The 22,965-nt window shown below is 46.8% G+C and overlaps 1 protein-coding gene across 2 annotated transcripts in view; it reads right to left on the minus strand.

The window, feature by feature from the left end:
* LOC111148328 (mutated in colorectal cancers) overlaps positions 1–22,965 on the minus strand; it is a 412,174-nt gene that overhangs the window by 53,250 nt on the left and 335,959 nt on the right. For both annotated transcript variants that reach the window (XM_022504835.1, XM_022504836.1), the window contains 2 exons: positions 17,965–18,128; positions 15,769–15,975 (listed from right to left, as the gene is read on the minus strand). In XM_022504835.1, the coding sequence (XP_022360543.1) occupies positions 15,769–15,975; positions 17,965–18,128 (371 nt within the window). The remainder of the gene's footprint in view (positions 1–15,768; positions 15,976–17,964; positions 18,129–22,965) is intronic.

A 22,965-nucleotide genomic window follows, 5' to 3' on the forward strand; every position in this document is an offset into this window, starting at 1 on the left:
AGAAAAACACATGCTTGTTAAAGCCAAAGGGTATTGCTGGTGAGAGATGGTAGGGCTCATTCCGGACTGGTCCTCAACAAACCAAGAAGGGGCATAGCGCAGATGCCTCGTTAGGGCGCATGAGAAAGGGGGAGCGCCTGATTTCCTGTCAGGCTGGCTTCCTGACACCCAGGAAACCTCCCTGATGGTGACCATGGATTTCCATTGCTCCTGCTGTGAAAATCTGATGAGGTCCTGAATAATTAATAATGTCAACACCACTCCAAATTCTAGAGAGTATCTGAATCATTCACAAAACAATCCGTGGTCAGTTCCTAGAATGTCAAGTGGCCCACTGACCTTATTTTAAAATATATATAAATTGTCCTGGGGAATTTACAAAAACTGCATTAAAACTACCCATGTTATTGAAAGACGTTTCTTCTTCTCATCACTCAAGTAAAACACGTCCACTGTGGAAAATTTAGATGGTAGTGAAAAATAAAAACAGAAAAGGTACCTAACATTCTTTCTTCCGATCTTTCCACGGCTTGTTTGTGCACAGACATGCATGCTTAAGACGATTTCTAAATCTAAATAACCATTTTCGTTTAAAAAGTGTTAGACCTAGAGAATGCCTTTGAAAACTACAGAATGATAAACATGTTTATTTTTGGTCTACGCTTTATCATTTAATGGTAATTGTTAGGCTGTGAAAAAAATCCGTCTGAAGGGAGTGGAGCGAGCTTGTCATGAAGACAGCTGGCTGGATTAAATAGCCTTCTCTCTTTTCTTGATTGGAGGTGGGGAGGGGTCTTAATTAATTTAAATGAATAAATGCACAGAAATGAAAGCTACAGCCAATTTGCTGATTCTGCTTCGGGGAAGCTTGGGAGAGGGGAGAAACTCAGCTATGATTGTCTCCATTCCTATTCTTATTCCCTCCAGCAGGTTGTGTCATACCCTTTTCACCCCCCCACCCCACCACCAAAAGACAAGTTCAAGTTCTAAACCCGCAGTACCTGTGAATGTGACTTCATTTTGGAATATGGTCTTTGTAGATAAAATTAAATTAAGAATCTCAGGATGAGATCATCCCGGGTTGGGCTGGGTCCTAACTCTAATGACTTGTATCCTTACGTAAAGAAAAGAAGAGGGAAATTTAAGACACAGAGGTATGTGAGGCACCTGGCTGGCTCAGTTGGTGGAGCGTGTGACTCTTGACCTTGGGGTTGGGAGTTCAAGCCCCATATTGGGCATAGAGATTATTTAAGGGGGGGAAAAAAAGGCAAAGAGAAAAAAGCCAAGTAAAGATGGAGGGCTGAGACTGGCCTCAAGTCAAAGACCTCCGGGACCTACCAGAAGCTGGAAAGTCAAGAAAGGATTCTCCTCTAGAGCCCTTGGAGGAAGCGCTCCCCTGCCAACACCTGGATTGCGTGGACTCCAGAACTGTGAGAGAACACATTTCTGTTGTTTCAAGCCACTGAGTTTGGGGTAATTATATAATATACCCATCTGTTACTGAAAATATTGTATTTAAAAAAATATGTTTGTCTCTACAAACTATGTGGTTCAGAGTCAGGGGGGTGGCCAGGAATCACGACTACCCCAAACTAGGAACCGATACCTGTAGGAAGGTCATTCATCACCCTTTCCAGGTTTTCTCAACTTGGAGTTTGGCAACAGAATGCAGGATGTGATTTGAGTGGCCATTTTCTCATTTCTCCAGAAGGGAGCACATAGCCAGTCCTCATCTAGGATGCCCTGAAGTCAATCTGTTGCAGGGGCGCCTGGATGGCTCAGTCGGTAAAGTGCCTGACTCTCGATTTTGGCTATCGTGATGGCAGGGTGATGAGACCGAGCCCCAGGTCGGGCTCCATGCCTACATATGATTCTATCCCTCTTCCTCTGCCCCTCCCCCACCTCATGCGCACACGTTCTCGCTCTCAAAAAAAAAAAAAAAAAAAAAAGTCAATCTCTTGCATATATCGGAAACATGATGGAGTATGAAAATAAAATTTTTGTTTTTTAGGGGCTTAGAGTCTAACTGCCATGTGAATGTGCCCTGAAAAGGGGTATCAACGGGAACGTCCAAGTATAAAAGAAACACTGCCTCTGCCTTGCCTCAGTGGGAAACGCTGGGCCTCAATCTTGGAGGTCAAGTCGCTGTTCACCAAGCCAACGAAAAGGAACGGGCAACAGAGGCAGGGTAGAGCAGGGTGGGGGAGGACTCGGAAAAGTTCAAGGACACGACACTGAAATGCCAGAGCTCTGCATTTCTCGTTTATAACTTAATGACTCTCAAAGGGAGTAAAGGGTCTTATAAAAAGATCATTTGATTAGAAAAGAGGATGAACTGAAATGAGCAAGAAACGGGGCGGGGGGGGGGGTGAGTCGAGAGAGACGAGGAGGTTCAAACGCAGCGAGATGGGAGCAAAAATGGCAGAATACAGCCTAGACCGGCGTCGCCCCACGACTTCTGGTAACACTGGTGATGTTCTGCAGCTGCTCCCACCTCACGTGGCTACTGAGAGTCTGCAGGGTGCCTGCTGGACCCGAGGCACGGAATTTTTCATTGTATTCTATTTTAGCCCATTTGAATTCCAATATAAGTAGATGTGTGTGGCCAGTAGCTACTGTATTGGTCAGGGCAGTTCTGGAACCATCCAAGTAAGTTCAAACAAACAAACAACCCCAAAGTGGGGGGCCCCTGGGGGATTCAGTGAATCAGGACACTATTCGGCACCATGGGGAAAACGTAGGAAGGAGCAGACATTCCAGAGAGAACTAAAGATGCTAGCTTGTGACATGTTGAAGGGTAGAGGATACTCAGCCAGGAGTTAGAAATATAACCTAAGGGAAGGAGATCAGAACTGGTATATAGTTTAGGAATTTTGTTGTGGACAAGGCTGCCCACTGATGAGGCAGGGCAGGGGCGGTACGGGGAGGAGAGCCCACACAGAGCCAGGTGAGCTGAAGGATCCGCGGACAGATGAGAACGGGACTTGGCTCCAGGAAAGAAGGGAAAGAGGAGAGGATAGGCAGTAAGAAAGATGAGTTTGCAGATGGGAGAGAGAGGGAGGATAACACAACGGCCCCCATCTGACGGTTTGTTTCCCTAAGAAAAAAGAGCTGAGGTCCTCTGCTAGGACTGAGGGAGGGAACAGCAGATGTCAGAAACGAGGAAGGGAGCTGAATGAGGACCGGAAAAGAAAAAAGAAAAAAGCTTACACAGCAGCGCTGAGAACTCAGCTGAGCTCTTTCATTCAAGACAGTAGGCTGAGTAAATGCATTGTTCTCTTCAAACTCTGGAGACCTCGTGAAAATAATAGTAAAGAATAAGAAACGGATTAAAACCGTAACAGTGCAAAACACATGCTTAGGGCATTAGCAGAAAGATTTGGGCATGTTCTGTAACTGCAAAGTGGAAGGAAGAGTATTGATGGAAGGAACAGAATGGTAAAGCCAAATTCTATCAAATATGCAAGGGGAGGCGGCCTGTCTAACCCAGAGGAGGTTGGCAGGGCTAAGACTCCGCTTTGGAAGGTATACGAAGCATAAGAATGAGAAGGAGACTGAAAAGAATGGGAGGAATAACGGTCTGGAAACAAATGACCATTTCCAGCACAGCCTCAACTAAAGTAAATAGGCACTCCTCCTCCTAAGGGTGCATAGAAATGTAGCATAAAAGAGGAACAACGAGAAAGACATTCACTGCCAAGGTTAAAAGAAAGGCAGTGAAATCTCCAGGTGCCAGAAATGAAGTGGGAAAGAAAGCTACAGAGGTTAGGAAGGAGGTGGTGTCGCGGCCCAGGGAATGGAGAGCAGGGTGCAGTGTGTGGAGCCAGGAGGGGCGGAGAGGGGCCCCTGCGAGTCAGGCTGTCTGTGTGCACACCCTCCTCAGGAAGCCTGGAACCTTCCCGCCCCACCCTTCTGTGACCAGTGCACTAGCTAGCAGGAAGCTGGAAGGAAGCCCTAGAACCTGCCTGGGCGGGGGGTCGACCATAAGAACCCAAAATCCCACACCCAGGATGCATTCGGGTGTTGAGTCCAAATCCATCGTATTTTAGTATCTACGTACTGCAGGGTCCTATCTTAGCCATGACGAGTTAAAACTGGTCTGGATTTCACCAGCCAACCGTTGCCTCAGAGACTTAATTTGTAAATCACCCACATCATGGTGCAGGGTTGGGGGGGCGGGTGGGCAGGAGACAATGCTCCCGTGACTGGAAGGGGCTGGCCATGGGGGGATGGCTGCATGAAGGGTTGGTGACCCAGGAGAGGCAGCAATCTACAGCACGAGAGGAAGCCACCCAAGGAGAAACGAACATGAAGCAAACAGCAAACTATGTCATAATCAATCTGCGTAGGGCCCTTATGAAAGATACAAAGATTAATTTCCTTTTTTTTTTTAAAGTTTTTTTCTTTATTTAAGTAATCCCTACACCCAACGTGGGGCTTGAACTCATGGCCCCGTGGTACGCTTTTCCAACTGAGCCAGCGAGGCACCCCTAAAAGGAGTAATTTCTCTAAAAAGTAAGGAATTAGGAAACAAAACAGGCAGCCACCAAACAAGAATAGGTGGACAAGAAAAACATGCAGCAGAAAATGCAGCCGACGACACAAAATCAATGTACTCGTTAACCTCTCAACCGGATAAAACCAAAAACAGAATGAGTGATCTGGAACAGAGCGCCGAGAAATTAATGCAGAACACAGCACAGGGAGCTAAAGAGATACAAAATATGCATGTGTTACTGGAGCCACAAATGACCCACTGAGGCCCCAACATACTTATAAAAAAGAGTTCCAGAGGAAGACAATGCAGGGAATGACGGAGAAACAGTATCTGAGAAGAGAACAGATGTGCCTTCCAGAAGTGGAGGCGGACCTGAGTCCTAACACTGAGGCATCACCCTGAGTTCTAACAGGTGGCAGGGTGGCGAGACCTAGAAGCTCTTTGATGCACCTCTATCAAGGGGTTGAGTCCCAAACCCCTCCCCTTGCCTGTGCCTGGCCTGGGGGGCTGCTTCTAAGGAACAGAAAGCAGCAGAAGCCATACTTCAGAGCCTCCGAGGCCAAGTTAGACCAGGAGAATCTGTTTTTGCCTGCTCCCTCTGGAGATGCTGGCTCTTACAAGCCGGCCACTCCAAGGTGAGGAGGCCCGGGCCACCTAGAGAAGAGGCCCACAGGAGTTTCTGACCAACAGTCCCTGCTGAGGTCCCAGAGGACAGCCAGCCTCCCCCCACAGACTTACGAGTAAGGACGCCTTCAAGAGGACTCTGGCCTGAGTCTGACCACTGTCTGACTGTAACCACATCTGAGCCCAGGTGAGCTGGGCTGCCAGCTGCATGGTTCTGGGGAACTATGGACTTCCAGATAGGAATAAGTCATTGTTTTAGGTCTTTAAGTTCGGGGTCGTTTGTTATGCCGCTAAAGCTACTTGGAAAATGAGGATGCAAATGTTATTGCATATGTAGCAACACTGTAAGGCACATGTAGGGGAAAAAGGAATAAAGAGATCATCTTCAAGCTGGTGGGAGGCAGAGCCACCTTAGGTTCTGAGCGCAAGCATGTGGTCCATTCCATTCACTGCTGTGTTGCCAGCACCTTGAACACAGGATCAGTCTCATTGTAATTTGCTGAATGTAATGGAAGAAAGAAAAAAAAAAAACCTTCAAAGACTAAAAATGATCGCCCTAAAATTTAATACCTAGCTCAACTACTGTGGTAGACCAAACCATGGCTCCCAGAGATGTCCACATCATAGCCTTAGAAAATAGTGAATCTGTAACTTTCCATGGCAGAAGGGAACGTGCAGGAAAGACGGAAGAGCCTTGACAGGGGAAGATTATCCCTGATTATCTGGCAGACGCCAGCCACGGGAGGCATCCTGGAAGGAGAGGAGCAGGAGTGGCAGTTAGAGAGGGAAGTCCATGGCTGGCCTCGAAGCTGGAGGACACAGTGCGAGTCAAAGAGCGTGGGCTGCAGCGTGGCACTACTCTGCTGTTAGGGAGTGAGATGCACTTCGGACTTCTAACATTCAGGGCGGTGAGATCCCCGGTCCGTGCTCTTTGTAGCCAAGCTTGTGACAGATCATCATAGCAGCAACAGGAAGCTATGCAGCCATCATGCCAGACGTGGGCAAAAACAAGGACATTCTCCAAGATCGAGAGTTTGTCCGGCATGGACCTTGCAGGTGCCAGGAAATTAAACCCAGAAAGAGAACCCTCTGGAAGAGATCTCGGTACACACAGGAGCTGGCAGAGAAGTAGAGACAGAAGGAACCTTCTTCTTTTGCTGCCCATGAGGGCAGGGACTGGCAAGGTATTCTGCAAAGCCAGCCCGTAATGGTTAGTCCAAGGAGGTCGCGCCCCAGGACTCACTGCTGGACACGTACTGCAGAGGAAATCCCACCTGGGCCCAGAGGGGACATGGGGAAGGGCCCATGCGCCATAAGGCTGTCTGTGGCAGTGGGAAGTCTTGTTGTCCGGCTTGGCCCACATGGTGGGGACCCTACACACTATGAGGCGGCCGTGAGCGCATTGGGCCTGATGGGATACACAGCAATCTGGGCAGATCCAGAGTGCTGAGTGGGAGAGAGAAGCCTACGACACAACAACATGTATGCGAATTAAAAACAAGACACAAAACACCGTGTATAAAGACATATGCAAAGTGGGTAACGTTGGCTTATCTTTATCTCTTTGCCCTCGCAGGCCCAATTAAAAGCCAATGAACGAAAGAAAGGAAATACAAAGATGAGAGATCAGGAACCTACGAGATCATGGGAGCCAGATGGCGAGATGCTGGCGACGAAGGTTCTGGAACTGGAGCTGGCACCCAGTGGGGTGGGTGCAGGGGAGGGTTTCTCAAGCAGGGGGGTAGGTCTACCAAAACAGGGAGCCCAGGACAAGTGTAAGATGGGTCAGCTGCTGGACACTTCCATCTCCCAGGACAGCTGTAGGGACGCAGACAAGACGACTGTGGGACTGATGAAGTCATCTGTGAATGTGGTTCACGGACGGGTGACACGCAGGAATGAAACGTGGCCCGGGAGTCCTGGGCAGGATTAGAAACACGGTCACCAGCTGGAGGGGTCCGCTCACCTTATGATGTGCAGCCGTGTTCGTGGGGGGTGGTGAGAGGGCCTGTAATTTCAAGCTCTTATGTTGTAGTTCATAATTTCACTGTGTGTTTCGGCCCTGCAGAGGGGCAGAACCAGCGGGCCATAAAAGCTCTCCTCGACTGGGTTTGGGTGTTGGGTCTTTCTGCTTCTCAGAGAGCAGCCTCCCCCAAGTCCAGATTTTGCTAAGAACGGCTCTCTTCCTCAAGATTTTATCTCATTTTATTTTTGTTGTCGCTGTTGATATTAAGTCATTTTTCCTTTTTTTAAATTGTTTTTTATTACGTTGATTTTATAAGACTTTTTCTTGGAACCCTCAGACAAATGAGGAATCAGAATTTATTTATAGAAAGATACATTTGTTCCTACGAATCTCATTTTTACATTATATTTCAAGAAAAGTTGTATTTTCATTGGTCAGGGCAATTTTGTGCAGGCTGAAACAGAAGAGGAAGGGGAGACCACAGAACAGAAGAAGGGAAACAAACCCAAAAGCATTTCCATTTTCTGAAGATGTGCTAGGCGCATCGTTTTCTCTTTTGTTCTATAGACCACTGAAGAACCTGGATCGGATCATCAAAATGTCCACAACAGGGAAAAGGTCAGTTTTGGCTGCCTTCCTCATTTCTTACCAGCTTTCCAACAAAGGGACTCAACTACTTTCTTGAGAGCCAGAAGTCTGCCTTTGAACAGCCTGACCTGGGATTTCAGAGCAGGGTTTGGAGAAGAGAGGCCAGGGATGGAGAAGCAAACACCGGTGCCCTCAGCAGAGTATGTTACCTCACAATTTCCATGACACAAATGTGCAGGACTCCCTTTTAGAGTCCCTGGAATGGTTTCCAAAGAGGACATGAAAAGAATCATAGTTCTGTGGGATCTCTGCCTCGGATCCCACACTTTACCCCTCCTCAGACCACAGAGAGGAAGGTGATAGGTTTTACCAGTGACGCTCTGTTGGGCTCAAATCAAGAGAAATACACATACAGGTCACTTACCCTCTAGGAAACAAACTCCTTTTGCCTTCACTTAGTGTTGTCTTACCATGCTAGCAAGACTGGCCTGTAGAAGCCCAAGGAATCTGGTGCCCATCTTACCGTAACAGAGGATGGTTTACTAACTTCGAGCCTGTGTGAAGGCAGGTGACAGAATGAGAAGAAGAGGGAAGAGGATCAAGGAAAAGCATCTGGACAGTAGGACAATGAAATTGCATCCCATAATAAGGCTACCAGGGCCCAGTTTTGGCACCAGCATGGACTAGGACCAGATTATCAAACTTCTGTGGGTCTCTGTTTTCTCATCTTTAAGAAGGGTTTAATACTAGCAGCGGTCTTGTAGAATTCTGGAACACAGGAAATGAGACGTGCCTACATCCTTGCTTGTCACAAGCAATTGCTCAAAGTACGTTCAGCGTATGAATTTAGGCTTTAAATCCTGCTTTGCCGTCAGAGGATCTGTTTTTAGTCTGAGAGGGGTAATGTTTACTCTGAAAATGTTCAGAGAATTTAATACTATCAATATGAACAGGTTTTTAAAAATAAGCTATCAGGATTGCATTGAGGGGAGGAAAAAAAAAAAAGAGAAAAGACCACAGTGGTAATAAGTGGCACCTTGAAAAACTCTTTTCCTTTCCCAGATGCGCATGGGGAGTTACGCACCATGCCAGCCAATGCCTCCTTGCCTCTGGGGGCCCCTGGGTGCCCATGTCCTGCTGTGATTGTCCTAGGACAATTACATCCTTCTCTGCCCTCCTTCCTCTAGCTCCTGTGACCCCAGGAGTGGACAGAGCAGGGCAGGCTCTTTACAGCAAGTGGCTCCTGCCCAGACATAGGGTTCATACCCACCACACTGTGGCCCAGGAAGAGCAGGCCAGCTGTGAGGAGAAGGTGCCAGAAAAATTGAGGTCCTTTCTTTGATTCGCCCTGCAGGAGCAGAGGGGAAGACGCCTGGAGAGGCTCTTGGCCCACATCCAGTGGGTGACTGAGGGATACCCCGTTCCCTTTCCTGTCCCCAAGCGCTTGCCAGGATCAAGAGGAGCAGAAGCGTGCCAGGGTCCTGCGCCCCATCCCTTGATTCGGTGGCTCATGGAAGGGCCTGGGCACATATCCTCCGGAAGAGTTTCCAATGATTCCAACACGCGCGCAGAGAGCCACCGCCAGATGGAGGGGCAGACAGCCCATTTCTCTGGCACCCTGATTCACGTCCAAGTCTATCTGGCGTCACGCTCAAAGCAAACAAACCAGCTGAGTTAGGAACATTTTCTGCTCCACAAATATCCACGTGCTCCTTCACGTTCCTCAGTCCCTCTGCGGTTACGGGGAGCATCTGTCCAGTTCTGGCCAACCGACGGTGAGTGGGGTGGGTCCCTTCAAGGGACGTTTCAGAGGATGGGTGAAATCAGCCTGCCCCGCCGAGGGACTACACGGAACAGAGCTCTATGCTGTTGTGTGTGCTCGTATCCCCACATCTGTGCGGGACATGCCGTGCAAACGAGAAATGAGCTGTTCCAGTGTGCCACGCCACTGGAATGAAGGGCGCTCATTTGTAATGGCTGTATAGCCTATCCTCATCCTGGCTAACGAATCAGCCACACCAAAGAAGAGTCACCCGAGACCCCCAAAATAGCGGCTGGGAGGAGAGCCCTGGAGCCAGACCCCACTCCTCTCAGCTCCCTCCTTCGTGGCCAGATTAGGGCTGGGAGTGTTAAAACAAGTGGTCTTTCTCGCTTTCTTTCCCTCTTTCCAAACCGTTTACGAATGTAAGCGGAGCTAATACAAGCCATGTCTTTTTCTTATAAAGAAATGCCTAAGAATAAATGGAACAAATAAGATACGCACCAAATTCCATCAAGGACAAAGGAGAAGACAGTGTATGACTACAGCAAGTTGTTAAAGCTGGGAGGTACGGATCGCTGACCATAATCCACTTTTTGTTTAATTTGAAAATTAAGGAAAAGTGTAAAGAAGAAACACATGCCTAACATTTCATTTCCTGGATTTAGCCTCTGCTAATATTTTGGTATATTAGCTGTCCTTCTATGTCTATGTACATATTTCTACCTATTAAAAGTTATACAAAAAGAACACATTCATTTAAAAAATAAAATCAGGGTCGCCTGGGTGACTCTGTCAGGTAAGCGCCTGCCTTCAGCTCAGGTAAGGATCCCACGGTCCTGGGATCAAGCCTCATGTTGGGTTCTCTGCTCAGTGGGGAGTCTGCTTCTCCCTCTCCTTCTCCCTCTGTGCGTGCACTCTCTCTCTCAAATAAATAAATAAAATCTTAAAAAAATAAAATAAAATCAGAACACTGTGGAAAATTCTGAGTAGCCTTTGACTGACACTCCCAGGTACTTGCTTCCCCTCCTCACCATAACTATTTTGAGATTTTTTTACATTGTTCTGGTCTATTTTAAATACATGCATACATAGCCAATGTAAATTTATACACATACAAATTCATAGTAAATATAAAGTACCATTTTGCAGCCCTGCAGTCTCCATATCCAAACACTGTGGTCAAGAAAAGCATCATGGAGGGGGAGGCAGAACTTTCCGGAAAGAGCTCAGATGGGACTCAAAGCCAAGGAAGGCAAATCGGAGATGAATCTTTATTTAACCTACATAAGGTCACAACAATTTCACTTCCAGAAATATCTCCACTGTTACCGGTTTTCAGTTAAAAATATCAAAGAGATACTGACTTAGCATATGACAGGAGACAGTTCAGACCAAGTAAGTGGCTGCTTCAGAGACAGACTGTGCTCGGGACACGTCAGTGTGACAGTAGAAATCTCATTTCCTGGTAGAGGTGGGCAGCCTACTAGTGAATAGATATTATAAATGAATGAATGAGTAGAAAAAACTACACAGTAAAACACACAGTCAATTTATAAGGTGATTACTCTTTCTAAGAGGCCCTTTGGCTTAATTTGGATTCTTCTTTCCAGCTTCTTTAAACATGACCACTGATGGGACGAGCGCCCTTGGAGATAACAGCAGGGGAATAGGAATACGGAAAGTGGAATTGGCGTGTGGAACCAGTTCTGTATTTAGAAACTGGCACCAATGGGATTTTAGAACTAATGGCTCCAGGGGAGGGCCTTGAGGTCAGAGAAGAGGATGCTCTGTAAATGGCCCTGGTTGGTGAGTTCATGGGACACACGCTTGACCTGTGTGTTGCATACCTGACTGAGCAGCACAGCCCTGGACTGTCTCATTCTCCTGGATCTCTAGGAGAAGGACGGGGCAGACACCATGCAGCCCCAGCCCACTTGTCAGGAGCACAAACCTAAAAGCAGCCTACCCAATCTCAACCTCATCTCCCTGAAGCAGAAGGGGCTGGAAACCTAGTTCAGCCGCATGGCCAATAGGACAATCAATCATGCCTACATCGTGAAACCCCAATAAAAACTCTGGATACTGAAGTTTGGGTGAACTTCCCTGGTTGGCAATACTCTTGTGTTGCCTGAGGAGGAGGTAACACCATCCAGGGTTCTACCTGGAGAAGACAACAGGAATGTCTGCATTTGGACCCCTTCCAGATCTGTGCCTCCTTATTTTGGCTGCTTCTGATTTTTTGTTATAATAAAACTATAACCTTAAATTAAAAAAAAAAAAAAAAGGCGGCCCAAAGGAATATATGACAGGATTGTTACTTTGAAACGCTTCAGTGTTAATGGTCCTCAGAGAGTACAATGTGTGAAGGAAATTTCTCTCTTTTTACCTCCTCCTTTCCCAGCTTCCCCTTTCTTCCTTCCTAAAGGTGACATTACCAGGGATTTGGGGCTACTCCCTATTTAGTAAGATGGGGTTAAGGTAGAGGAAATGGGCACTGTAGCATTCTAGAAATTTACTTGTCCTTTTTCCTGGCCAAGGAGCCACATTAAAAAATCTGGAGCTGAGTTCTCACTTATATTTTAAAAGATTTTAGCTGAACTGGGGGATTCCATTTGTATTACATGGGTCCTACAAACACAGAATAATGAAATCCCTTCATAAAAGTAACACCACAGTTAGGTTTGGAAAAGACCGACTTATCACTAGTGGAAATACTGCCCCCTTCCCCTGCCCCAGACAAGTCAATTAACTAACACTAAGGGTTTTTAAGACATGTGGAGGGAAAGCAGAAGGAGAGAGGGAAAAATTTGAGATTAGAGTGACTTTTATTTAGTTCAAGACAGTGTGTCTTCTAGTCTCTTGAACTGACTGTGGTGATGGCCAGAGACTCAAAGCAGAAGTCAGATCCCAAGGATGAAGGAAGCCCAGGAGAAGCTGAAGAAATTCATTTCCAGACACGCTGAAAATACCTAGGTGGGATGTGTACACAGAACAAACTCCCACCGTCACCCTAGGCCATGAATTTGCAGAACACTCTGAAGAACTTGTATAAAATCTCAGAAGGAACTTGTGTGGCCTAATTTTGATTCAAGTCTATGACTCAATGGGTTACAGAACCATGAGCTTGTGGTCACAGATTTATCAAAAACTTTACCAGAGTATGCTTTACCCAACCACCTGAGGAAAGCACTGATCATTTTTGCTACTTGGCAGTCGACCTAAACTACTAGGTAAGAGATGAAAACAGTGTAAAGAAGCTGGACCTACTATCCAGTGTCTCTCCCGTGGACTGCCCAGGCATCCTCTGTGCTCTACCCTCCCTAGAGCACTGGAACAACCTGTTGACCTGCCTGTCTCCCCAACATTCTTCTGGCCAAGGACTGTGTCCTGCTTATCACTGCAACCTCTCTACCCAGCACAGAGGAGATGGCCAATTATATTCGTGAAATGAATCAATGAATGAAGAGCCGAGTGCTTCCTTTCTAGGGTAATTAATTCTACCTTGCCTAAATTAAGCCCACTTCTTTAAGTGTGAGGAAATGAGTGGCTATATTACCGAGCATGCAGAAATAAATGATCATCTCATTTAATAACGAGCTGGGGCCAATAATAAAAATTGTCTGCCTGTTGCTCCTTAGTTACTGCTCTGCCAAGTAGCCCAATCTGTTAACTGACATTAAAGATCTAATTTAATTAAATCTTGAGCAAGGCTTAGAAAACCTATTGAGAGCACTTTGTTTAATTACAGGCGAGGGGGGCAAGCACCAATCCTATTGATCTGGTCAGTTCAAATTCTATACAGTGAATGTGGGTAATGAAAAAAAAAAAAAAGTGGCCCTCGTTGCTTTTCAGGCAACTCTGATGAACTGTGAATTCAGACCTGCTCTAAAACCAGCAAGGGCCATCAAGCCATGTATCATGTGGTGTCACAGAGACGGAAATGAAACCGTACCTCAGTCATTCCAAAGAGCGACACATGATGAAGAACAGAAGAAAATGAACAAGAGACAGATTCCTCCTCAGGGAAATGAAATATACTGGGTGGTGGTGGATGGAAGGGATCCAACACTGAAAGTCTCTAGTAAACTGGCATTCAGAGGCAGCTAGCCAATTCCACGAGACCCACAACTAGTTCTGAAATACAGAAAAATGAGCCATGGGTAGGTGTCCACATTCCTGAGGACATTTCCGGTCGAGGAAGAGACGCAAGTTCTTCAACATTTTATGATGTGGATGTAATGGAAATCCAGATTATCTAAAACCATATTAACTACAAAACTTAAAAAAGGTAGTAAGTGTGATCAGAATAAAGGTTGTCTAAGTGCTTTAGGAGCGTTAACTGATTTTCCTGCCTTCAATAACATTCTTATTCCCCCTTCATGGCAGAGTCAACTGAGGCACAGAGAGGTTAGTAACTTGCTCAAGGCTCACAGTGACCTGGCAGGTCAAGCTGTGATCCCAGGTACATCGTAACAGTACCACCACCTTATGCTGTTCTTAACGCTGACCTCCAGAGTTGGAGAACATTCTTGGACAGAAGGGAGACTGGCTTTTCATCCTTTGCTTGTCCCCATGCAGAGCTGTCTTCTACATTAGTAACTCAAGTTGAGAGGAGGACATTTATTCTAAACCACAATGTGCAATTACGCCTAAGACCAGCATTTCCTTCACGAAATGTGCACCATCAGAATGTGCACGCTAATAGCAAGCACGCCAAATTAGGGCTTTAGTCATAACAATCAGGGAGTATAACCCAGGAAATTCCAGGCAGTGTGGGCCTCAGCCCTAAGTACATTTCATCAGCTTGCCAGATAAAGTCTTTGCTGACTAGGATGATTTACACCTGCTGATGCCAGGCTGGAGAAAGGCATTCCGTACATCTGGGGGCTGAAACCAGGTTAGGCACGTGAGTTCAGACAAAATCATGCTCTGATAGAAGAGGTGCGAATGCTGGCCTTTTAACTATGACATTAGCCACAAATGAGGATAAGAGTTGGTAATGTTCAAAAATGGTCATTTCTTCCATACTCGTGCATAATGGCAACCAAGAAACTTGTGTGTGCATTTAGACTGGCGTACAGAGGCTGACCTTATGGTCTTTAAAAGTAAGGGAGCGGGGTGCCTGGGTGGCTCAGTGAGTTAAAGCCTCTGCCTTCGGCTCAGGTCATGATCTCAGCATTGTGGGATTGAGCCCTGCATCGGGCTCCCTGCTCAGCAGACAGCCTGCCTCCCCCACTCTCTCTGCCTGCCTCTCTGCCTACTTGTGATCTCTGTCAAATAAATAAATAAAATCTTTAAAAAAAAAAAAAAAAAGAAAAAAAAAAGTAAGGGAGCAAGAGTGATGGTGAAGGATGAGGGGTCTACTAGATGTCCTTTCCCCTCTAAGCTAGCTTTATCTGTGTGCAGTATGGCCAGTCGGAACAACTGGAAAGCAAGCTGCTAACATCGCCAAGACTGAGAAAGAGTAAAGCCAGTCTAGTCATTCAAAGTGAAGTTCAGAGGGTATGTTTCTGACTGAAGAACTCATTGCTCTACTCCAGACTAATCACAGAATCAAATTCACAGAGAAACAAAGAGGTATTTGTGGGTTCCTGAGAAAAACAAAAAAACAACAAAAAAACCTCCGTCTTTAGAAAACAGAGGGCTCTAACAACTCTCTCAAACATGACTCCGTTGAAATATCAGCTCCTCTTGCAATGGGTGGATGTCTTAGGCAAGTTGCTCTGGAAGCGGCTGCAGGCCACAGAACCATTTGGTATGTTGGGGTGATTGCCAGGAACGACACACGCGTACATACATGTATATACACACAAACACGCATATGTGTCCGTAACCTTCCTACATGCCCCAGAGGAGAGGACATTTTACATTACACTCACTACAGGTGAGAGCAGGTACTATAAATTTAGAGAAAACTTTATAGAAGGAACTGCAAAGGGGAAAATTCTCTATATTTCTGTGAATTATAAAATATTATTGGTCTATCTTAAAAGAAGTACACTCTAATTGAGCTTGGGGAACACATGCATATCCTGGAGAATGGTGTGAGAATCACTGCACTGACAGAATTTTACCATCCACTTAGACTTGTGATTCCAGACAAGAGTGATTTTTTTGTTTGTTTGTTTTTTTAAATCTTACCTGCACATCTCAGCGCTTTCAAACTACTCCCCTCTGGAGAATGACTTCCTGATTAGAAAGGGCAGGAGATTCCCAAGACTATGAATGCCACAAAATTCTTGGGGTTGCCCTTGGCTCTATATGCTTGTTTGTCTTCCAGCCCCAAAACCCCGGGGGAAGGCCTGGCCATGTCGGACTTGGCACGCTCACCCGCCTTCGGAGCCGGTCCCGCTCCTCCCGGATGGCGTTCATGGTGGCCTTGGTCCTGTTCAGCTCCTCCTCTTTGCTGCACAGCATGGCGGTCAGGCTCTCATTCTCTTCCCTCAGCCCGGCCAGCTCCTTCTCCCAACGAGACCGCTCTTCAGACAGGTTGGGATACAGGTCCCGGCCAAGTACCCCTTCAATCTCCTCGACTGTCTGGAAAACACAAAGACAAATCCGGTGGGTTCCCTGGGACAAAGGAGAGGATAAGAAAATAGGCAGGACAGGGAGCAAGTGTCAACAGAGGAGTGGCTTCTATGATCCTTTCACTGCTAATGGTAGCCATGACTACCCCCAAAACCACCCTCTCCCCGTTTTCAGAGAAGGCTCTGTCACTTGCCTGGGTCACAGTCTGTGTCTCCTAACAGTCCCCAGAATCCAAACAACACAGTCCCTATATGGTATGTTTGTCTATCTACGGATCTAACGGTCATGTCCACACAAATGCTTGAGTCCTCCGTCCATGTTCTGGAGTTGGTAAACACATAGAAGCAGGCGGAAAGCCCGTTAGTGGGCTTCATAGTGCAAGTGTGAAGTTGCAAACAGCATACAAAAACTAGCTTGAGGTTTCCCAAATTATAGGTCTCCCATGTTGCAACTCCGAGATAGCAGAAGTCACATCACCATTTTCAGCTTTCCCTGTCATATCAGAATTCAGAGGGTGTGAATGAGGTTCAGTCCCAAGATGTAAAAGACAAAAATAAACCTCAGTGACACAGAAAAGACGAAGCTCATTGTGGATGCGTCTAAGACAGCAGGGATTTCATTAATAAGACAGCTATGAGCTAAAAAGAATAGACTCTTAATAGTACTTGGAGAGATTTTTACAAATTCATTTAAAATGTAGTATTAATGGAGAAGAGACAAGCATAAAATTAGGGGGAAAAAAGGAAGAAGTAATTCTGCTTGGTTTCAGAAACTATTCGTTCCCATCCGCTGCCCTTCGGCATAGAAGGCATAAGCCAAGTGATACGGAAAAAAGAGGGAGGAGTACCATGCAGGGCAGAAGGCAGATGTGAGGAGATGTGAGGAGAAACAGGTGGTCTCAAAAATGCAAAAATGTGAGGGGATTACACCGTTGGATGCCCGAGTTGGTTCCACGATGAAGATGTTAGCCAAGTCTTGCCTCCACTTTCCACATGTGGGGTTTCATCCTTCCCCTCAGATCTGAAGCTCTTCTCAGCCCTGCTCCAGGCCCACTCCATCCCTTGCTGGCTGGCAGAAACCCTTGACCTCCTCCTGCTGAGGGAGGCTGAGGCCAGGACTCAATGCTGAGTCCTCAGTGCTGAGACCAGGACTAATACCCAAGGTGACATTACAATCAAATACAGGGCCTGGGGGACTCCAACAAAAGAAATGCCCATGGTTGCCTCCCCAAACCACATCAACTATATATTTATAATTGAGATGAAGAAGATGGAAAACCAGCCTGTTCTAAATATGAATCATGGTTTACCAGGATTCCTATGGATAGAAACTTGGGCCTAGTGTCGAAGGGTTTTTCAATTAATGTGTCACATTTTTCCTTTATGTAGGCACCTCCCAGACTTTTCAGTCTGAACTGCCATGCCTAGCTGCTAAGCTGTGGTGAAGTCATATAAGGATACCAGAGGCCCAGTATCAATAGGCCTTCGCCTTCCCATTGCTCATGAGGAGCCTGGGCAGACGCAGCCCATTCCTCTCTCGTGCTCCCGAGGCACCAAGATGGATGGCTGTGGAAGGGTGGCTGAGGCCTCGTCCGGCATGCTCAGGATAGAGGACTCACTCAGGCCCCGAACTCCCTTCCCCGTTATTGGCACCGTGAATCGGTAGCTTCTGAATACACTAGAGGCCTCAGAGCTCAAACGAAACTTCCGAGTTAATCCTACAACTTGCTAGTGCTGCGCTAAAATGATACGGTTCAATCTAGGAGTCTGAGATTTTAACGAAATCGTCATTTTTGCTAAAAAGCCAGTGAGTGATCTTGACTCCCAACAAAAATTTACAGGGCTCCTACCTCTCCCTGGTGGTCCTAGTATAGTATGGTTTTCTTAGAAACATTCATTCCTAACAGGTATTGAACAAAACCACACTTCAAAAGAAGGAGATCTGACCATTTCCCTCGTAGGCTCTCACAGAGCCAGCCAGGAGGCAGGGGGCGTATACCTTGATGGCCAAGTCACAGTGTTCACTGGCCGTGGTGAGCTGCTCGATGTGCCTGTCCACCTCGGCCACGGAGAGGCTGCAGCTGCTCTTCTTCCTGCAGCAGACGACATTCTCCAACCCCGTCAGCACCCTCTGCAGCTCAGAGTTCAGGTCACTGCAATTATCTGGGAGTGAAGGTGGACACGGTGAGGTCAGCAAGCAGCCGGGCAATGAATGCGCTCCGTTTCACCGTGAGGAACCCAGTCAGGTAAAATGGGATAGCAATGGAGCTTGATGTTCTAGACTGAAATGTGATGAGGCCTCATGTCACAGGCTACTGGCTCCACCTCTGAGGTTCAGAGCCAAAGTAAAGCCTTTAGTAAGGAGTTCCAGACCACGGTCATTTTCCAGCCAGCCATGTCACACTAAACGCTCTGGTCTTTCACTGGAAGGGAGCTCTGTCTCAAGTTCTTTAATAAGAACAAGGAAGGGTCTCACAAGACGCTGCTGGGACTTCAGAAGCCTTCTGGTCAACCTTCCTTCCTAGCCATTCAGACAAGTATGACTCCAGAAAGAGTTTCAGCAAAGATCTCAGAACTTTACTCAACAAAACAAAAAGGCCCAGAGTAAGCAGAGACACTAAGCATTCAAAATGAATGAATGAATGAATGAATAAACAAACAAACAAACAAATAAATAAATAAATAACTGTAAGAGACAGTCCTTGCCTTCAGTGAGAATCTAATCAGGACTTTTTCCTGATATGACCAACCAATGTACTCCACCATTGCAATTTAAACCACTTTTTCCTCAGGGCAAAAGCAAACTCTTGTATTGAAGTTCATACTGTTCTCCTTGTTAAGGTCTTGTAAGTCATTCTAATGATATGATTCTGAATTTAAAATCTGGGTTACTTTTTTTTTTTTTTTTTAAAGAGAGAGAGAGAACAGTGGGGGTACGGGGGGACAGGGGGAGAGAGAGAATCCTAAGCAGGCTCCATGACTCGGGGCTTGATCTCACATCCCTGAGATCATGACCTGAGCCAAAATTAAGAGTTGGATGCTTAACTAACTGAGCCACCAGGTGAAAGCTCTTGGTTACTTTTAATTTCTGGACATCTAGGGCCTGGTCTGGGAAGAAAAATTAATTACAATCTTTGTATGAGCTACAAATATTTTAAAAGATAATTCTGCTGGGGGAAAAATAATCCCCTTAAAGTCAAACACAAGTAACTTTCTATTTTGGGTTATAGAAAGACAGGTGTTTAACAACCTCTCCAAGTGCATTCCTCCCCTACACCCAGTGTGATTCCTACGTGAAAGAAGCTCAACGTCTTTAAGTTCTCATCTTCACTCCTCCTCCCTTCTCATCCTAGCTTCCGTGCACTAAAACAGTCCATTGCTTTTGGTGCTTACCGTTGGAAGACACCAAGAAACTCAGTACTATAGTAACGGTACATGAGAATCTTTTGGTCAACCTTATTTGACTGCCTGGATCTCTAAGCTACCTGAATCTAAAGAGAAGACAGCCTGAGGCTTTCAGAGCAACTAATGGACCCAATATTCCGTTTCCTTTTCACACCTGTTCCTTCCCATCTCTGGGAATGGCACCACCATCCGCTCAGTTACTCAGGTTACCTGCCAGGCAAGCTTCATCTCCTTTTGTCTCACATCCCAAGCCCAATCCACCTTGAGAGTGCCACCTCCAAAACTTATCCCCAGAGGGACCTCTTCTTACCATCTCCACCAATAGCGCCACAGTTCAGGCTACCATCGCTTCTTTGCTAAACCATCCAAACAACTACCAACCTCCACTCCCCACACTGTAGCCAAAGTGAACCTCTCAAGGAAATAAGTCCAATGTTACTCCCCTAGCCCAAGCCACCTAATGGCTTCCCACTGTCATGCAGCTCAAGTCCAAACTCCTCACCAGAGTCTGTAAGACTCTGCATGATCAAGACTGATGATGTTCTCAATCCAGGTTGGACCGTGGAATTTTCTGCAGAGCTTTTATAAATTACCCATGTCCGGGCCCCACCCCAGACCAATTAAATCATAGTCTCTGGGGGGTGGGGCTTGACACTGGGGAAATTTTTAAAGACCTTCAGATCACTCTCATATGCAGCCAGGGTGAGAACCACAGACCCTGACCTTGACTCATCTGCCTGCCTCCCCCTCACTCGCTCTGCTCTGTTCACACTCCTGCCCTTCTCTCCATCCCTGGAGCATGTCAATCCCCTGCCTGCTTCAGGGCCTCCTTCTCCTTTGCTGTTTCCTCTGCCAAGACTGATTTCCACCCAAGTCTCCGCTTACTCAGCTCTCAGTCAGGTGGGACCTCCTCACCACGCTCTTCCCTATTGAAGGCATGGTTCCGCCCGTCTCCCTGCTCAGTCCCTACTCCATTATCCTATCTTCTTTGTGACAGTTACCACTATCTGATCTGACTTATGTGTTCATTATCTCTTCTCCACTGAAATGTGCGCTCTGTGAAGAAACTTTGATCTTCCTCACCACTGTATCTCCACCACAGAATAGTGTAGGCAATCAAGAATTATTTTCAAGTGAGCAAATATGAACCCCACATCAGGTATTTAAGAGACAGACTGGAAACCCAGACTGCCAGCAGCAGCAGGTTTTACATCAACCTTATGCTTTTTGTCCTCATCACAGACCATGCTCTGAGTTGCTAACCACTGGGGGACAGTCCTCACTGCAGAAGGCCCTCTGGAGAAGGGGTACAGGTGCCCACCATCATCTCAAGGTAAGCAGGTCCAGCATGTGCCACTGGAACGCTCTCTGGTCTTGGATTTGATGATTAATTCTAAATAATAGTTACTTATACACTCCTGATTTATTTGCATTATTAAGTGCTTCTGAGCAGGATGAGGAAGAAAGATGGCTCTATTCAGCCGTTCCATCTGGAGTTCCCTAGCACAGCTCCACCTGCTACAGCGATCACACCAGACATGTCTGCTCCGGGCCCTTCTGGCAGGACCTGAGAGGTGGAAGCAGGCTACGTACCAGTGATGTTGGGCTCTCGGGAACAGGAGGAAGGTGTACAAATCTGGCCAGTACTTCTTTCTCATTGCTTAACCAGACAGTTGCTGAGTCCTGGCCTCAGGCTAGCAGCAGGGTACAAAAATAAGTAAGAGACTCTCCTCAACCCTGAGAGGCCCACAGATGGATGAGGAAATGCCACAGTCTCTTCTCTCAGCTGTTCACTAGCATTCTGGGGAAAGGGACCACAGAGAATCTGATGCTGGTACAGGATGGGGAACTGGGAGATGAGGAGGGTGTGTAAATTAACATCCAGGTTGAAAACAGCTGAGCATCTTCCCTTTGAACCAAAGAGGGCCATTGGTGCTTTATGTGGTCTTAGGAAGCCAAAATTCCAAGGCACAAGCTGGATGATGAACTCCACACACTCCTGCCTGTTATCCACCGAGTTCTGCCCTGTGGTTTGACACAAGTCCCACTAGTGATTGGGTGATGTGTGGCTATCTTTCTGTCATTCTTCAGTTTAGGAGGACAAGGTGGCTAGGCTGGCAGGAGCAGCTATCCTGGGTCCCCCAAGTGCCTCCCCCTGGCACCAATCACTCACCACCGTTCGCCCTGAGCATCAGTGCTGCTCCACGCAGGGTGGAATTAGCTTTCAGAGTCTGTGGCAAGTTCCTCTAGATATCGGGTCAGAATAAATTCTCAATCCCTCCTCCCGACCTACAATGCTCTGCCTGGTCTGGCCTCTGCTACAGACGAGCGCGTCAACACCACAGGCTGAGGCAAGTGGGAGTCTCTACAAGAAAGATTAAGGGACCTCTTGTTAAACCAAGGGACCAGAGGAGCAGGATAAACCGAGACAGGGACCAGGTATTCCAGACTGTGCACAAGGCGCCCCATTTACAAATCAAAGCCACAATGAGATATTACCTCACACCCATTAGGACAGCTACTATTTACAACAACAATAGTAACACAAAATAAGGTGTTGGTAAGGATAGAGAGAGAAGGGGCGCCTGGGTGGCTCAGTGGGTTAAAGCCTCTGCCTTCTGCTCAGGTCATGATCCCAGGGTCCTGGGATCGAGCCCTGCATCGGGCTCTCTGCTCAGCGGGGAGCCTGCTTCCTCCTCTCTCTGCCTGCCTCTCTGCCTGCTTGTGATCTCTGTCAAATAAATAAATAAAATCTTTAAAAAAAAAAAAAAGGACACAGAGAGAAAATGAGCGTCCTTGTGCCCTATTGGTGGGAATATAAAATGGTGCAATCACTGTGAAAAACTCTATGGCCGTTTCTCAAAAGTTAAAAATAGAACTATCCTATCCTCCAGCAATCCCATTTCTCAATCCAATTTCAAAAGAGTTGGAAGTGGGGCTCAAATAGATACTTGCACACCCATGTTCACAGCAACCTTACACACAATAGTCAAAGGCTGAAGCAGCCAGAATATCCACTGGCCAACGAACGAACGGAAAAACAAAATGTGGCACAGAAACACAAGGGAAGGCTGCCCAGCCTTCGAGAGGAAGGAAATGTGGACCCACGCTACAAGATGGATGAACCCTGAGGACATTATACCAGAAATAAGCCAGTTCCAAAAGGACAGATGTTACAGGACTTCCCTGAAATGATGAGGGGGCTGGAGCAGAGCTTCCTGGGGGCTGAGGGAATGGGGCAACTGCTTACAGACACACGGTTTCTGTTTCGGAGGAGGAGAGAGTCCTGGAAATGGATGGTGGTGAGGGTTGCACAGCTCTGAGTGCACTCACTGCCACCGAACCCCACACTTGTTGTGAGGGGGACGCGCAGGCTGACCTGCTAGAAGCACCTCAGGCCATGCCGTGCCTTGTTTATTCCAGAAAGGTGAAGGCTTGGCCCCACGTGCTGACGACCAAGAGGAGGCCCTTCATATAGGGTACACATGCTTTTAACAGAGGTTATTTTTATCTTTCCAAAGAAGAATTTGAAGTAGGCTGTAGCAAACACCCGCACGTAAGGGGGAAACAGAGTGACCGGACCCAGGGAAAGGCC

The sequence above is a fragment of the Enhydra lutris genome, unplaced genomic scaffold (genome assembly GCF_002288905.1).
Source record: "Enhydra lutris kenyoni isolate GAN:26980312 unplaced genomic scaffold, ASM228890v2 scaffoldscaffold19, whole genome shotgun sequence".
NCBI classification, from domain to species: domain Eukaryota; kingdom Metazoa; phylum Chordata; class Mammalia; order Carnivora; family Mustelidae; genus Enhydra; species Enhydra lutris.